The following is a 13347-nucleotide window of genomic DNA, read 5'->3' as shown; positions in this document are numbered from 1 at the left end:
GTTAATATTCCCGAACAATATGACTGCAAGTCTCTGGTGCCCAAGGAACATTTGTGTCTGTAATTGAAGGTTTCTTAAGTCTTTTATTTTCTCTTTGTGTCTCGCCCTTGTTGTAAACACACCGGGGTTGGCTCCACATGAGTTTGGCGGTGTAGCTCTCGTCGCTGTCTGCCTCTGCACCTGTGCTGTGTCACTGCCATCACTGACTCCTTCCCTCTCCTCGTCCTTTCCTCCTTCCTTTCACGTCTTCACGCTCTGTTCTTTCTTACACTTTGGTCCCCCGACTCTTCCGACTTTCACTTATTTTCAAATCCCTCCCTCCAGCTCCAGCTCCAGCTCTTTTCCACCCTCTCTCTCTCTCTTTACCTTCGATCCCTGTCCTTCTGTCCTAGCTCCAGCCCTCTTTAATCCTCTTCCATTGCTCTTTTGGTCTCCTCCTCATCACACCATTAATGCCTCTCCCTCCTTCCCCTCGTCTTTTAGGCGCATCTCTCTTGGCACAGCTCACCCAGCCAACACGTTTTATGGGCTTAATCCCTTTTCTCCCTGTGTGTTTACAGGTTTGGGGGCAGGTATTGATTTGCCTCTCTTTGTTTCTCCCATCACTCGCTTCCTCTCCCTCTTACTCGATCCTCTGTTGCCTCTCGTTTTTGCCTTTTACATTCATTCACCCACTTGAGTCTTACCTCCCACCCCACCCCCAACCCCCCTCTTTTCTTAATCTCGACATTATTCTGCTTTTGTGTCTCTTTTCGGCCCCTTATTTCTTTCCTCTGCAGCTCTCCTCCCTCCTTTTTCTTACTGCTCAGCGTTCTCAATCTTTCCTCCCCTCAAAGTCTCACTTGATTCATTTGGCCTGTCAAGCTGCACTTTCATGGCCTACAACTCCTTCATTCAATATGTTTCTGTGTGTGAAGAAACTGTTGTTCCAAAACAGGATCAAATGAAGCCTTGTGGATTGTTTGAAGTAGAAGGAAAGAGGGAGGGATGAAAACTGGGGACCTGAGCAAAAAACATGTGATCAGAAGAAGAGGAACTGAAAAGATGAGGAGAAAGGTTAGGAGCAAAATGGGGTGAAGAAGAAATGACAGGAGACACAAAGAGTTTAGAGGAACAAAGAAAAACATGGGTGGAAGACTTTCAGCATTCTCTACCCTGTTTCTTCTCTTCACTCTTCCACCCCCCCCCCACCCCAATTTTCCCCTTTCCCTTTCCTACCCCATATTCATTTTCTATCACCTACAGTATCTTCTACCTCTCTCTGTTTTGCCTCTCTCTGCATCGCTCTGTCTCAGTAGCCTCAGTTCTGTCTCAGTAGCCTCTCTGCCTGCTTTCTCAGTTTTTTCATCTCAGTTCAAAGCTTCAGCAACTGCAGGAGCCAGCAGGAGATTTTCTGTTTGTGGAAAGAAACGGCAGGGAGGATCTCAGGAAACATTCCCTTTTACTGTTGTTGAGTATCATAGTCTAAACTCTAAATATGGGTTGTTGTAAAACTCTGACTCATTTTATTTTAATGCATTCTTCTTTATTCTTCCTTTTGTGTTTGGGAAAAAAAACAAAAAACAGATGGGTTTCAGGAAGTAAACCCTAACTTAATACCCTATTATCACGAGGAGCAATGTTAATCTTCCTTGGGCTTCTTTCTAATGTACTGTTACAGTCACAATCTGTTATTTTAGAAAGTCAGCCCACACTGAAAAACTATTATCTCTGTTTAAACTGTTGCTTATTTTTATGTTTGCTGCAGTGGTACAGCTCTACAACAATTACTTTTACTCTTCTTTATTGTTCAGTACCTTGTTATTAGAGATCCCTGATATACTGCTTCACACATTTCCCTATTCAGCAAAGTTCTGCTATAATTAATGGCTATTTGATTTCAGCCTATTAAAGTCAATGGTACTTGGAATAAACTTTCTTTTGCTGCAGCTCGCATCTCATATAAACAGAAGAATATCACCATCTAAGTCAGGGGTGTCAAAGTCATTTTAGTTCAGGGGCCAGATTCAGCTAAATTCGATCTGAAATGGGCCGGACCAGTAAAATAATAACATAATAATATATAAATAATGTCAACTCCAAACTTTTCTGTCTGTTTTAGAGCAAAAAAAGTTGATTTACATCATGAACAGGTTTACATCTACAAACTATCCTTTCAAAAGATGTGAATAATATGAACAAACTGAAAAAATAAGTATAACTTTAACAATATTATGCCTCAGTTTATCATTTCCACATGCACATTGTAACTTACAGATCACAGTGGATCTACAAACAAAACATTTAGTAACAGGCAGAATATTGTTAAAATTGTACTTGCTTCTCTTAAGACATTTCAGGTTATTTGCATTTTTTGCAAAATTATACTTTGTTTTAATGTAAATACATGAAAATATTTACATTTACAAAGAGAAAAATGTGGAGTTGTCATTATTTATATGTTATTATGATAGTATTTTACTGGTTCTGACCCACTTGAGATTGAATTGATCTGAATGTGGAACCTGAACTAAAAGGATTCTTAATTTCTTAGTGTAATTTTTGCATTTCACAAATTCATCCCAAGGGCCGGACTGGACCCTTTAGCGGGCTGGATTTGGCTCCGTGTTTGATACCTGTGATCTAAGTAGTTCACCTTCAGCCAATAGATTACCTCAGTACTGCTGTTCTTGGTCAGAGTTGGTACTGGTTCCTCTTACCTTTACAGCTGGGTTTGGTCTGGTTCCATGTGCCATCTTTTGTGCAGCGCAAAATGTTGCGACCGGATCCAGATGGTTCCATCAAGTGACCGGGGTTACAGCGGTATGTCACTGTGTGGTTGAAGGTAAACTCACTTCCTACATAGACTCCATTACCCACTGGTCCTGGGTCTCCACAGCTGATCACTGCAGGAGGTAAAAGTACAAAGATACAAGTCACGCACAGACCATAATGTACACCTGTGAAAATGGCATTCTCTTAATCGTACTATTATTAGTTGGATTGTTTGTTTGTTTTTTTGTCATTTAAGTTTTTATTGATTTTATCATATTTTCAGTAGGGATGTCCGATATTGTCTTTTTTGCCAAAAACTGATATGCCGATACTATCCAACGCTTAATTTCCGATTCCGATATCTATCGATACTGCTGCCGATATATGTGGGATATTAAACTAATTTTAGGTAACATCACATATCATGGAATTAACACATCATGCCTAATTTTATTGTGATGCCCCATTGGATGCATTCTCAAATGCAACAAGGCTTTCTAAATGTAAACACTGTCTGTGCAAAGAATACATACTTCAACTTAAGCTGTGGAAAAAATGCCATATTTATTTATTTTCTCTCCCTCCCCCCATGAGTCTATTACAGTGTGGCAACTCTACTGTACAATTTTGAAAACTGCACATTTCTTTCAGCTACAAACAATGCTTCATTTACGAGTCGGTAAATGCCGGTGAAATCAAGACATTATTTTATCGGTTTTAATGACAGGCAAAAAAAACGATAACGATATTCACCGATATTACATTTTTATGCCAGTATCGGGCCGATAATATCGGTGAGTTGATATTATTGGACATCCCTAATTTTCAGTCATTTACAAAAACGAAAAAAAAAACAAAGTGAAAAAAAAAAGGGACAAAAAGGAAAACAAAAAACACAACCCACAACTTAAAAAGGCAGCTGCAAACCCCCCCCCAGTACCCCCACAATTCTTATACACATACATACACACACTCACAGCATGTACATAAACACAAACATATACACACACTGTCCACCAGCCCCCCACCCACACCTTCTTTGAAGATGTTACCCTCGTAAAATGAGCCATAAACATTTATATTTGACTATTTTTATTTGAAACCTTATTCACCCCGGCAATCATATTTTCAAAGTCAGCCGTCTCTGTCATGAGTTTAAGCCACTCTGTAAACTCTGGCCTATGTGGGCTCTTCCAGTTACGCAGAATAAGCCTGGCAGCTACAATAAGACCCGCTGCTATCAATCCCAACTCTGCTTAGTTAGTAGGATTGTTGTTTTAATGTGGGCTGTTACGTTCTACTTTCCCAAAACCAAACAGGAAATAACATTTCATTATATTGTAGGGAAACTTATTGGACTTCCTAGCATTGTTTGAAAACTGATGTTTTTACCTTTCCCTGCTTGGCCCCTGAACCTCCTCCCACTCTACCTTCACACACTGTCTCCCATAACTTCCCTGAAGCAAATCCCCACCTCATATAAAGTGCTGTCTCTACCTCCCACCATCTTTTCCCCAAAAACTCTGTCTCCTTCTGTTCACAAGCTGAAATTTCTGTGCACAAAACCTGCACAATAACAGGCTGTCCAGTCTATGCACAATTTATATTTAATCTTGCACCCTTTATTAAAAAAAAAACAACACCTCTTTACTATGCATACACCATCCACGATTTGCAGTAATACAGGTCAACCTTTGCCAAATGTTCATTCTAATGACTTGTCTAACTGTTGTTTCCAATAATAATAATAATGGTGGTAATGAAGCCATAATAATAAACCTGTCTTACCGGTGCAATCTGGAGGTTGCCCTGTCCATGTGCCATTTGTTGTGCAGTGTCTGGTGGTCAGACCAGATGTTTTAAACCCCTCCCAACACGCATAAGCCACTGAGCTGCCGAAGGTGATGCCGTCACTGAAGACAATTCTGCCATGTGCAGGGGTGCCAGGATTACCACAGGATACAGCTGAAATATGAGGAAGTGTAAAAGAGCAGTGATTAATCACAGCGATAATATCAGTGTGAGCAGTAATGTCTTGCTGTCACTCAAAGCTGATCAGCTGTAGGCTCGGATTATGAGATCATCACTGGAGTCAGCTAAAAATAACCTGAAATATATCTGCGTGGAACAATGGTTGATTTATAACTAAAGGTTGTTGGATTGATTCCCAGACTGGGGCTTGTTTCTGGGTTCATTGGTGCCTGCAGCTGTACATCTGTACGGTCTGTGCGTACCTCGTGCCTACTGAACTCCCCCTCATCTTGCGAACTCTTCACCCCCCACGTACTTCACAAATTCACTCTGCAAACGCGCCTTTCTGGGTTAACTAGCAAACGCAACCTTATCGTACCCTTTAACGCAAATAGTGAGCTAACGATGGTGTAGCGAATGCAGAGGCTCAACGAATGCAAAATCTGTTCCTAGGCTGGTTGCGTTCGTTAATGTTAACGCAACTATTAATGAACGAACGAATGAACAAACGAATGAATGCCTCCAATGGAATTCACCATAACTGAGGACAACCTTGTTAAAGCCAGCTGTTTACTTTGGTTCCAAAAGTATTCATTTTGTATTTATTTTATTAATGTATGATAAAGCACAGTAATATTTTATGTGATTTGAAGCATTCATAATGTTGTTTAGATTGGCTTTGCCCTATTGAACCCCCACCACACCTCCAACCCCACCATTCTCCTCCATCCCCCCATTCGCCACTAAGATATTATCAAAATTGTGTTAAAAATCTTTTTTTTTTTTTTCAAATATACATAATATGCCAAAGGAAACACATTACGCACTTTTCTCTTCCCCAGATTATTGAATCTGTCACCATTATGGTTAGAATGAAGAATTATTAGGTTATAGACGTCTAAGGATTACCTGAGTTATTCCACACTGGTGACTTTATCAGCAAAACTCTAGACCACAGGTGTCAAACATGCGGCCCGGGGGCCAAAACCGGCCTGCCAAAGGTTCCAATCCGGCCCGTGGGAGGAATTAGCAAAGTGCAAGTTAGGGCATCAAACTCAAAAATAATATCATAATAACCTATAAATAATGACAACATCAATTTTTTTCTCTTTGATTTAGTGCAAAAAACGTTAAAATATGAAAATGTTTACATGAACAAACTATCCTTTAACAATAACATGTGAATAACTTGAACAAAATGAAGAAAATTAAGTGCAATTTTAACAGTTTTCTGCCTGTTACTAAATGTTTTGTGCATAAGTATAAATGATAAGTCGAGGCATAATATTGATAAAATTGTACTTATATTTCTTAACAAATTTCATTTTTTCCCGATTATTCACATCCTTTTTGTTTGGATAGTTTGTAAATGTAAATATTGGCATATTTGAACGTTATTTTTTGCACTAAAACAATTTGGAGTTATCATTATTTATGGGTTATCATGCTATTATTTTACTGGTCCGGCCCACTTCAGATTAAATTGGGCTGAATGTGGCCCCTGGAAGAAAATGAGTTTGACACCCATACTCTAGACGGTTACTGTTGGCCGGACCCATGCCGAACAACAGGACAAAAAGAATGTATAGAAAAAATTAACTCTGCTCCGTTTTCTCATCCAGTCACTCACCGCACTCATACCTCATCACACACACACACACACACACCAGTTCCCTAGCTCCGCCCCCATACCACTGTCATTCATTCACCCATCTCTCAAAGCCGTACACACTCTGTCCTCTGTTATATTATGTCCTGAGGGAATCTGTATCCATAAATCGATGCAGAGAATAAAATTCAGTGAGCAGATCAATCCTCACTCGATAAATTTGTTTTTGTCGGTGCAAAATATCCAGGGGAAAAATCTGATATCATCAAAGATATTATCAAACTTCTGAAAAAATCTTCTTTTTCAAATATAAATAATATATCAAAGGAAATACTTTACAGAAATAGAGTGAATTGAAGCTACAAGAATATATCCTCATTCTGACGCAGACCTCCGCAGGTCCTCGTTAAAATCAGCCCTGTAACGCAGCACTTAACGAGCGCAGACTTTTAACCAACTAGCCCAGAAACGGGATGACGCATTTTGCGTTGCGTTGGGGTTAACGAATTACCGAGCAAGCGCAGAAATGAGCCTCTGACTGGCAGATGTACAGTTTTCCAGACATGAGCTAAAACTTGACAGGAGGCTGCTAAAACATCTACAGCAGCCAATGGAATGCCACAGAGCCTGAACTTCTCCAACAACAGTCATTTACCTCATTTTACCTCATGGGGTTTGTAAATGTGTCTGTCAACATAAACAGCAAAGAAAGAATTGGTCATGCAGTAATGCAGCGATACTAATTATTAATCAGTACTTGTGGACAGTGTCTTTCCTGAGTTGTCTTGGTAGGAAAAAAGTCACCGATGCAAGTGAGAATACATATTTATATTTGGAGTGCGACTGTGTGCTTGATGTTCCAGCATCCATTACATCACAATCATCTTCATCTTCACAGCTGTTTCAACAGACTCTTCACTAGAGCCTATTCGACATCCTTCTGTGCTAATTGTGTGTTATTGTCATAACAACTCCCAGGGTTTCACATTTGTGTTTTATACAGGAAATAAACTGATAAGATTTTTATTTTTACTTGTTGTTGTTCACTGTTGGTCGTAAGCATCGATACTATTTATTTTCTGCTTCCTTACTCAATCACATAAAATAATGAAACACACTTTTAATATAATCCAGTAAGATTATATGTACTGTTACCCATAATGTTGGAATAATTTGTTTTCAGACACATTCCTCTTCCTTTATTCCTATTTATAAACATCAGTAATCACTTTTGACAGGCAATATATGAGTCCCAGTTACACTTTATCTATCAAGAATAAATAATACAGGGTGGGGAAGCAAAATTTACAATATTTTGAAGCAGGGATTGAAAGACAGTGTATGACCAATTAGTTTATTGAAAGTCATGAGAATTTATTTGCCACAAGAAAATTGACATAATAGAAAATGTTTTTATTCTATGTGTCCTCCTTCTTTCTCAATAACTGCCTTCACACGCTTCCTGAAACTTGCGCAAGTGTTCCTCAAATATTCGGGTGACAACTTCTCCCATTCTTCTTTAATAGTATCTTCCAGACTTTCTCGTAATAGTTTTGCTCATAGTCATTCTCTTCTTTCCATTATAAACAGTCTTTATGGACACTCCAACTATTTTTGAAATCTCCTTTGGTGTGACGAGTGCATTCAGCAAATCACACACTCTTTGACGTTGGCTTTCCTGATTACTCATATGGGCAAAAGTTTCTGAAAAGGTATGGATAATAGTGTTAGGTATGATTATGACATCAATATATGTTTGGTTTCAAAACAATTGACGTAGTGCCTACTGAGAAAAAACAACTAAATGTTCATTGTAAATTTTGCTTCCCCACCCTGTACAGTGTCACAATCATTTAATGAGAAGAGGTAACAACATTTTATTCCAATTTTACAGGCAACATTGTAAATATTGTGGTTACAGGACAAAATTGCATAAAATTGACCAATACTGATGTTCTACCAATATACTGGTGCATCCATATTTGTAAAAAAAAAAAAAAAAAAAAAAAAGAAAAAAGAAATACTATCGCAGAGAACACAAGAATGCAGTCTGAGAAGAATTCTGGTCTAACTGGTGATCCATTGATCTTTAGTTTGCTGGCACAGCACATTAACAGAGCCGACAGGAATTAGCAGCCAAGCAAAGCACATTTCACTAATAAGATCATGACAGCTGACAGCCTTTAACAATCAGACACCTATTGATGGGATTCATTAATTAGAGCCTTTAAAAGCACTGCTCAAGAGTGTGTGTGTGTCGTGGATGAACTGTGTAGGTTGAACACAACATGCAAAGCTGTATATGTTTACAGCAGTTTGTGTTCATGTCAGTACACACGACACGTCTAAGGCTCCGTCAGTATCAGTGTTTATGTGTCTGTGCGAGTCTGGGCGTGTTTTTGGGTTTCTTTGTGTGTGTCTCTGTGATAGATGTCTCATCCTTTCTGAATCAGCTTTTAACCACTATTAGCTTAATGAAAAACAACTGTAGACAGACATAAATAATGTGTGTTACACAGACACAGAAGCACACACAAACATTGAAAGTGTGTGAGTTTGGCATCTATAGATTTTTATCTTGGTGATTCACTACATACGGACAAACCAAAAACTCAACATATTCAGTACTGCATTGTGGGTAGTCACAACCACACATCTTACGTAAAGCTTCTTGTCAGCAGAGCACGTTATTACAATTCATGAGCCCTGGCTCTTGGAGTTCTAGTTTTTGGGAGTTTTACTCCCCAATGAGATACAAGCTGAGAGTATTGATATCTGGCATGAAAGAAAATCACATTATAGGTTTCTATTAACATTCTGACTCATCTTTAAAACCAATTTCAAATGTATTAAAGATTGGGATTGCTTTATTATATAAAAAAAGCTGATAAAAACTATTGACCCAAATCTGTTGCATTTTAATACAAAACTTCACAAACTGGCTACATTCCCTTGTTTATGTGAATAGTTTTGGGCTGAATTTTTGATGCATAATTCTACTTTTAGTATAATGGTTATATTTTGAGCCACAGCCACCCAATATCAGTGCATCATGTATGTACTCATAAATAAAATATGACTCATCCTTCTTTCCACTATTCATTTGACACTGGCAGAGTACGACCAGACTGTGAAACCAACTAAAACCTGCATCATCTGAGTTAATGTTACCAGTGTTCTATTCAGCCTCCCGAACAATTTTGAGAATAAAGAAGGTAACACAGACAGCAACTTAGGATTCAAGTCCCTACAGCACTACGAGGACTCACTTTAATTTCAGTGGACCCCAGTGGGTTTCAAGAGCGTTTCTGAAAACTGCTTTTGTATGGGATACCTATTACCACAGCACTGTGGAAGATTCAGCTCAGTCACAGAGGAATGGTACACTTCCATCCTTCCATCGTCTGTTGAATCTTCATGTTTCTACTTTCTAGAGTTTCATGTCGAATGAAACAGTTTTTAAATAAATGTTTTGATCGTGACTCCTATTCAGAAAAGTACAAGCTTTTTTCAATAAATTAATTACTGTACCTCTCAATGGAGATCAATGGTCCATAGAAAACGCATCAAATAAATGCATCAACCACTATGCTCTGTAAGCAGCGTGGAAGCTTTGAGGTACAATATGCAGAGTACAATATATGTAATATGCTTTAAGCTATGTTTGGTGAAGGATTAGTTGCTTACTATCACTAGCATGCCAAGTAGTCTGATGCTACTGTATTCTCCAAAGAAGAGATTAAGCTGTTCAACTTTTGGAGCTGGGCTGATTTATTTTCCTGTAAAATGCTGAATAATTAAGTCCATATGCCACAAATGCACCATGGCTTTACACAAAGTCTGCACTGCTTAGTTTTACAGCTGTATTTATTTTTACAACAGACTTTTATAAAAAATCTGGGTTGGGACCCAAAGGTAATATCAAACAAGACACGGATAAATTACTACCGAAATGTATGTTTTCTAAACAGACTGTTAAGCATGTTATATTGTCATAACCAAATCCCAGCAATAAATGTGACATGTAAATATTGTACATTACAGATTCGAACAGCTGGTTTGGTATTCAATACAGTAAGAAGGCATAAAATTGATAAGAATAAAATGTAATCTATATGAAAATGTGAGGCACTGTGTGTGTTGTGTGACATGTGAACTGCTGCATACATGTCAAATGACTTTTGTTTCATGTTTCAGTAGAATTAGATTATCACACCACCGAATAAGTCCCATAAATGGTCATTACCACGCTTCCATACCTTGACAGACTGGTTGTGTTCCACTCCAGGTGCCATTGTGAAGGCAAGTTCTCTCAGATGAGCCAATCAGACTAAAACCTGCCTCGCAGCTAAAACGCAGCAGGCTCTTGGTTTTAAATTCTTCCCCTCCTAGGCGAGCTCCATGGGGGGGGATCCCTGGGTCTCCACATATTCCTGGACTTACACCTATAGCAGGAAAAGAGGTATAAAGTTAATGTACCGAGCACACAACAGTAGCCAAAGAAGGCACACACACACATTCACACCAGGGACCCCCACTCGGTGTTGAAATGATGAGACACAAACAGCGAAACACACGTACACCCATGCAAAGCGAATCTAAATACATTTGACACAGTTAATGTGAGACAACAGCTGCATTCGACTGATGTCCATTAGACTTTAATAGAGTTTAGTGATCTTATGTAACTACATGGTAAAACACAGGGTTAGGAGGTTATGTCTCACTGGAGCTACTGTACTAAAAATAAGTGTGCACATTCAAGCTCCAGCTCAACAACATCAATTTAAAAGCCTTTCTGATGTTAGTTTTCTCATAACCTCTTTTGCAGACAATATTTTGCCAACTCAGTCTTTCTTATACAGTGACACACACACACACACATACACATACACATACCCATATGAGCAAACTTTGTAGAACTGTACTTTGCATTTAGGCTGTACCAAATTGTTCTAGCATTAAAGGCACTGAGCGTGTCACATTTTTAGCAGCTTAAATTCCATCGGTGGGGATTTGTGAGTTTAACAGGGTACAGCTCCAAATGCAGCGTCTTGCATCTCAATGAGGTCTTCAGCTGCAGGATGGATTCTGCCCTGCTGAGCGTTCTGTTTTGAGGCCAGCAGAGTAAGCTTATTGCATTTCAGCTGTTGAGACAGTTGATGCTGAGTTTGGAAATGATCAGTTGTAGTGTTGTGGGATCTGCTTAAGCCTACTGTTGAGCACTACTTACAACCTGAGTAATAAAGTAGGTCTGCTCCACCTTGTTTGCTTTGTCTGTTTCTTCAACGTGCATCAAAAACTGGTGGCATACAATGGAGCAGACACTCATTTTCTATTGAATAGCACAAACTAATACCTTCTTGAACATAAGAAAAAGTAACTGCCATATGCTAAGGCAAACAGGTTTCGATGACAGAGCTGCAAATTACTGTTTTTTAACACGAGGGAGTGTTTTTTCTTCAATGTTAGGCATGCAGGCTTGAAAATACGTTTTTTTTTTTTTTTTTTTACAATTTATAGTGTTTTTTTTCTGCAATGTTAACTATACATCTGTGCAAATTATAATAATATTGTCACAAAAGTCTGCTGCGATCAATGCCATCTTAAACTGACATCAAACACCATGTTGAAATAGTTATAAAAAATTTCAAATACTATCTAAATATATATCTCCCTCCTGGTACTGTCAGTATAAAGTTATTTTTAAGGCTGTTACTGCTGGGGGCCAGTATTACTTTTGATTTAGAAACACCCTGCTAACCAAAAGCCTGACATGCAATAGCCTGGAAAAAATGCATGATAATAAAAATGAGCGAATATCATAAATCAAGCCTTTACCGGTGCAGTATGGAGGGGCTCCACTCCAGGTGCCATCTTCTTGACAGTGGCGAGTGGCGTTACCCACTAGCACCCCTCCTGGCAGGCAGGAGTACTGCAGAACTGAACCATACACCCAGCTGTGGGTTCCAGATACTACTGCATTAGGGGGTACACCGGGGTCACCACAGGAAATAGCTACAAAAAAACGGAGAGTGAGAGAGAGATAGAGGGTGTTACTGTGCGTGGGATCACATCCAATTATGGATTGCAGATAGTACTGCATTAGGTGCTGCAGCTGGGTCATTGCAGGAGACAGCGGGGGGGAGATGGTGACAGTTAAGGATGGGGGTTGGGACTACCGTTTGCTTTTTTCCATGTTCGTGTCAAAGTACCTACAAGAAATAAACAGCAAGAGATAGCCCTCCTGACTTACATTATGTTTGTTAAAAAGTGCTTTTTTTTAAATCATTTTATGGCATTTTACAGTAGGTGATGTAGATTTTATGAGCCCTATTTATGTGTTTTGTAACATTAGCTGCAAAACACTTAAGTTTGGGAATGGTTGTCACTTTACAGAATAAGAAAAAGGTGCAGGAGATAACAAGCACAAAACTCAAATGTTATTAATTTCAGATATATAAGTCTTCCCCTCTCTCCTGTGTGAGGTAACAACTGTGGAAAAATCAACATTTTACAGAGCAGAGGTTTCTGGGGGACACAGATATGAAACCGCTCTCGATTTTCTATTTCTGCCAAATGACCAGTCGTCCAATATCTCCTCTTACCCCCAAATTGCAGTAGTCCGTCCTCTCCTTGCCCCTTAGTCATCACCCCTCTCCCCCCAATTTTCTGATAAGACCTTGTTTCTCAAATGTAATGCTCGATGCACAGACACCGGCTTCATACCAGCCTCTACACTTCTCCTTTTCCATCCTCATCTCTAACTCTATGTTGCGGTGTCCTCCCTTTTGGTCCTGTTTGTATCTGTTTTTTTCTTTCCATTTCTGAATCAGTCTTCCTTTCTGTATCGCTTCCTAGTTTAATCTCTATGTTTCTATCAGCCATGGTACCTCTCTGACAAGAACAGCTATTGCTTCAGAGACATATCATGCCCCCCTTCTCCTTTCACACACACTTTAACACACACAACCACACTCACACCTTTAAGCCTCTTCTCTCATACCTCCACC

The 13347-nt window shown here is 39.1% G+C and overlaps 1 protein-coding gene across 1 annotated transcript in view; it reads right to left on the bottom strand.

Annotated features, from left to right (window-relative positions):
* Nucleotides 1-13347, bottom strand: part of LOC115411411 (CUB and sushi domain-containing protein 1-like) — a 692182-nt gene that overhangs the window by 33241 nt on the left and 645594 nt on the right. Inside the window, exons 59-62 of the mRNA XM_030123526.1 lie at nt 12176-12352; nt 10594-10779; nt 4543-4719; nt 2700-2885 (exon numbers count right to left, since the gene is read on the bottom strand). Coding sequence (XP_029979386.1) covers nt 2700-2885; nt 4543-4719; nt 10594-10779; nt 12176-12352 — 726 coding nt within the window. The remainder of the gene's footprint in view (nt 1-2699; nt 2886-4542; nt 4720-10593; nt 10780-12175; nt 12353-13347) is intronic.

The sequence above is a fragment of the Sphaeramia orbicularis genome, chromosome 3 (assembly GCF_902148855.1).
Source record: "Sphaeramia orbicularis chromosome 3, fSphaOr1.1, whole genome shotgun sequence".
NCBI classification, from domain to species: domain Eukaryota; kingdom Metazoa; phylum Chordata; class Actinopteri; order Kurtiformes; family Apogonidae; genus Sphaeramia; species Sphaeramia orbicularis.
The sequence above is the reverse complement of the archived record's forward strand: the minus strand, read 5'-3'. Positions and strand labels throughout refer to the sequence as shown.